The sequence below is a fragment of the Plasmopara halstedii genome (genome assembly GCF_900000015.1).
Source record: "Plasmopara halstedii genome assembly, contig: Scaffold_430, whole genome shotgun sequence".
Lineage (NCBI taxonomy): Eukaryota > Oomycota > Peronosporomycetes > Peronosporales > Peronosporaceae > Plasmopara > Plasmopara halstedii.
The window spans coordinates 730999-735361 of record NW_020187350.1 but is presented as its reverse complement, the minus strand read 5'-3'; the positions used below and the strand labels follow the sequence as shown (position 1 = coordinate 735361).

Below are 4363 nucleotides of genomic sequence, written 5' to 3'. Positions count from 1 at the left end.
CAGGTCCTTCCTTCCTTTCTGACATTTGCAGCACTTTTGCGCAGGGGTAGCGTATGGGCTACCTATTTTGTTCAACAACTACAACTCGTTACTTGATGTTATGGTCGCATCGAATCCAGAGAAAAACTGGTTGGGATTGCTTGAATCGATTGGGGGGTTTCCAGATTTCGTTTTAGATTTAAGCACCGCAGCCAGATTTCGAAGTTTGGCAGCACAAGTGAAAAAAAGAATCTCTTTGATCATACAACCTGACACCGGTCTAGCTACGCGACGACGAAGCAATATTGCGCGAGGAGATATCCGCCAAATTGCGAGTGGAGAAGGTAGAAAGGCTACAAAAGGTGCGATCCTGAATGCTAAAGGTCCAAGCAGTCAAGTTGGAGAAAACAAAATTGGAACTACGCGAGAAGAAGCAAGCACTGCGTAAGGAGTATATTGTGATGATGAAGGAGGAAATAATGGCAGAAGTCAACATCAAGTCGGTAACTTGGAACAGAGACTCAAATTAATCCTTCTAGACAGATTTACTCAAATAAAAATCTCCTATGGCTAATCAAGTTACGTCCTTTTGTCTTAGTGTCGTTTAAAGCTCACGCGTGCGCGATCGAACGGTCATTGTGTATATGGGTACAGTAAGTGGGGAAACGTCCTGGGTCTATCTATTCCTGTTCTATACTCATGTTATTCCTCACATAATCACGCATTAGGTGAGTAACTATCGATATATCGGCCGAATCCTTTGAAGTTTTGAGAGTTAAAAAAATCGAAGATTCGTATGATTTTAAAGTCAAACAGTCAATCCATCAGCTACCGCAGCACCTTCCTAAAGCTATTGACCTTAATTTGCCAATGGATACACTGGCATGGTGATAGAACAATAGGGAGTCAAATATGCAAAAGAACTATATAGATAGCTTAGTAATTTAGTCACCGCAGCGCGAAGCCATGTCCCCACCAAGTATGACAATTGTGTACAGGGTTTGGTACTGCGCAGGTGAACGTTCACATTGAAAATTATGAACTTTTCGGCTTGTAAAGCCAACGCATCTGTCAACCTACGAATTATAGCCAACCGTTGTCCTTATAACTATTGACGGAATATTTCTCGCCTTACGCCCGCACCCACAAAATGATCAATTGAAGATATTTACCCGGCACTCATACGAGCAAATCTATGCAATGTTCGAGGGAGCGACTTCATGCGATTGTTGAAATTATCGCGATCGTTTTAACCATACTTTAAGGAACAGTTTTAATGTTTACGATACTAAAGTTTTGCTAAAACGCACAATTCGAGAATGTCAAAAAGGGGTTTTCTGGAGCAATACAAAAATGAGGTTTTTTATGTTTGCTCTCGTTGCTTTTTAATTATGCATCATTCTTGATTAAAACGTCACTATGAGTCTTTATTGAGTCTATGGCATACAATGATGACGACGACAACATTATAATCGTACATTTTGCATATAGGATACATTACGCTAAAAATATTCAAAACATAAAAGTCAAGATAGACAATAACAATAATTTAATCGCTGGCTGGCTCACAAAATAGAACTAACTGGCAATTAGTGTTGGCAGCATCTATCATTGTATCAATTTTGCTAATTTAGTAAACGCACAATTATATATGCAAGAAATGTAACAGAGAAAGTAGTGCATAAGCAAGGCCTACAACGCATAATACGATAATCAGAAGAGATTCGACACGTTTACTCTTTATTTTTTCGTTTAGCAATCACTGTCAGAGTTCCGTGACAAAATGCACATGGTTGTCACTCGCCAATCCCTTGGACGGGAGGTTTTTTCTTCCCATCTCCAAACTTCGAAACATTTAGCAAAAAGGAAGTGATCGGCTCGAGTTCCTTTTCTTCGGATAATGATTTCAACATTACAGTGAATCTGAATTTGTCAATTCCAAGTGTGGAAATATCCATGAAGTCGCGAAACTCCTGAAGCATGGTCGCATAGTTATCTTTACCATACATGAAGACGAATCGGAAAAACTCGGCATACTTCGCTTTCTGAATGACAGGATCGAGATTTGGGTCAATCAACTCTTCATACACATCTTTCAGCGATTTTTTCGCCTTCAAGCGCAACCAATTTTCGTTTTTCAGAGAATCCAACATTGTATTCGAAAATTCCTTTAAAACTGACACTTTGCGAAGCTTCGAGAAATATTTGTGCAAATTTTCGATCGAATTGCCATCATTTGTAAGCAAATCCAATATGTTGAAATAAAATGCCCCGTTGCTGACCTTCGAAGTGCTACTAGACGCAGCGCTATTCCTCAACCTACTTGCGTAGAGCTGGCAGTATCGAAGCCACTGAAAGAAATTATCTGGGCTATTCGTTGCCTTTAAATCATCTTCGAAAGCGAAGTTGATGGAAATGTCTTCTTCGAGAAGATCCTTCAGCTTGTTCTCCCGATTCACAATATCCATCATCGCGTTTTCAAAAGAACCACCTGTTCCAAATACCATTTTTAGGGTCTCCGTATCCAAAGTTGACAGTGGTATATAAGTGCTATACAGGAACTCCATTTTTTCGAGATAATGGCCATGCTCTATGCTTCTTCTATGCCACTCCGTCCTCGAAAACTGAACCACTGCACTAAGCAGGTCGCCATCGATGTTTGCTGGTTTAAATCCTAATTCCTTGTGTCTGTCGTGAAGCGTGGAACCTAAACGTGGCCATGGGCTTGGGTCAGACTGTCGGATGGAAGCGGGCCTACGAAGCATGGCAGCAATCATTCGATCTGCAAAACCTCTCTTCGTATTATCTTGTTGCCATTTCATGAATATAGCAAATAGTTCTGTACTTGACAATTGTTCGTTCAAAGTCTGAAGAGCCTTTTCATCCACATTGAATCTGTCATTCACATTTGTCCGGATAAGTCGAGTAGCATCCATCTGATCAAGATACTTGACGATATTCGACTCTATGACTTGATCCCCAGATTTGAACATGGGGACATTATTTCGGTTTGGTTTCGTGGTGATATGTATCCCACTTATCCCTCCTCTCTCTTCGTTGACGTTTCCGACATTCACGCTTGTATTCAGAGATGAATCAATTGTGCTCTCGTTGGAAGCAATGCTCGTAAACTTAGCGACTGAATCAGCGTCAGTGCCAAATTGATCAGAGTCGTTGATGCGCTTTGCGTCCACGCTGAGAGCAATGTGAGTGCAGACTTTTACCACAACTAGGTATAGAAACGTGTATATGCGCATAGGAAGGTTCTTGAGTTCTGCGTGCCAAAAGAATAATTGACAAGTGTTTGTACCATATGAATGCATTCCAACCACATATATCCAGTGTAACTTGTGTTGCTCATAGATACCCAATGACAGAAGAGATGATTTAAAATTTGATCTGACCATTCTTTTAATTCTAACAAAAAAAAAGGTGAATATTATACCTTGTGCGATTGTGGCTTATGCCATGGATCAAACGCAATCATGATATTGCAAACAACGAGCACGATGTGCAGAAATTCAAGTCGCTAATTGTATTAAATGATCGCACTGAATAACTTAGACCATTCAAGAGACAAATTCTCGACGTGATCGGATGCACCATCCAACGATATCCTCTTGATAGCATCTATAGACATGGAGAAAATCTTTGATGAGAATGTCAACCAAACGACCAGGTGCACAATGTACGCTACCTCGCTGTCAAACTTTTAGTCTCATCACAAGTGATCTCTTCTTCTTCTTTTTTTAGCTCGGAAGCGCTGTAAATACACATGGCCAAGTGTAAGTCCACCCATGTTGATATTCCACTCAATCTATATATGATTTGACTTTCTTCTGAGCCAATTTGAGAAGCACGTAAAGGCGACCCATGATTGTTGTCATCGCACAATGTGATGATGTCGCTCATTTTTGTGACCTGGTTCATGAAATAGGCCTAAGTAGTTCAAACATTGAGCATCTTGGAACTCGAAGAGCGACATTACTCAAAGCCAAAAGCAATTAGACCTAGTGTGCTGCTGACACCCTGATCGATGAGGAGTTCATGCATCTCTTCTGCGTTGACTACCACTACATTGAAGACACGAGAAGCTTACATTGTGTAGATGACCGACTTCCAACATCTGTCTTTTCAGGTAAGAATTTAGCATCGAGCACCAGCTGGTAGAATTTGGCTGTATATCGAATGAAGGCTCCTTCGAATCACCTTCGTAGGTCTTGGAATGTCAGCACTACGGCTCAAAGAATGTCGAAACGAGCAAACCATCAGCTTTCGCTTTAATATTCTACACCCAATTTCGTATACGTTAATTGCCCGATAGTGTCTTGATAGATCTTCGCTGATTTAAAACCTCGCGAACTGGGCCTTTCGCTTTATAATC

The 4363-nt window shown here is 40.7% G+C and overlaps 2 protein-coding genes across 2 annotated transcripts; one reads left to right on the top strand and one right to left on the bottom strand.

Annotated features, from left to right (window-relative positions):
* Positions 1–100: 100 nt before the first annotated feature.
* On the top strand, positions 101–427 carry PHALS_09720 (uncharacterized protein; the record flags this gene model as incomplete). Its single annotated transcript, XM_024725027.1, has 1 exon — positions 101–427. One exon carries the CDS (start codon positions 101–103, stop codon positions 425–427), a length of 327 nt encoding a protein of 108 aa, XP_024575844.1.
* Positions 428–1775: 1348 nt separating this feature from the next.
* PHALS_09719 (uncharacterized protein) lies at positions 1776–3891 on the bottom strand (the record flags this gene model as incomplete). Its single annotated transcript, XM_024725024.1, has 3 exons — positions 1776–3174; positions 3583–3609; positions 3677–3891. The coding sequence occupies 3 exons, from the start codon at positions 3889–3891 to the stop codon at positions 1776–1778; spliced, it is 1641 nt and encodes a 546-aa protein (XP_024575843.1).
* Positions 3892–4363: the final 472 nt, after the last annotated feature.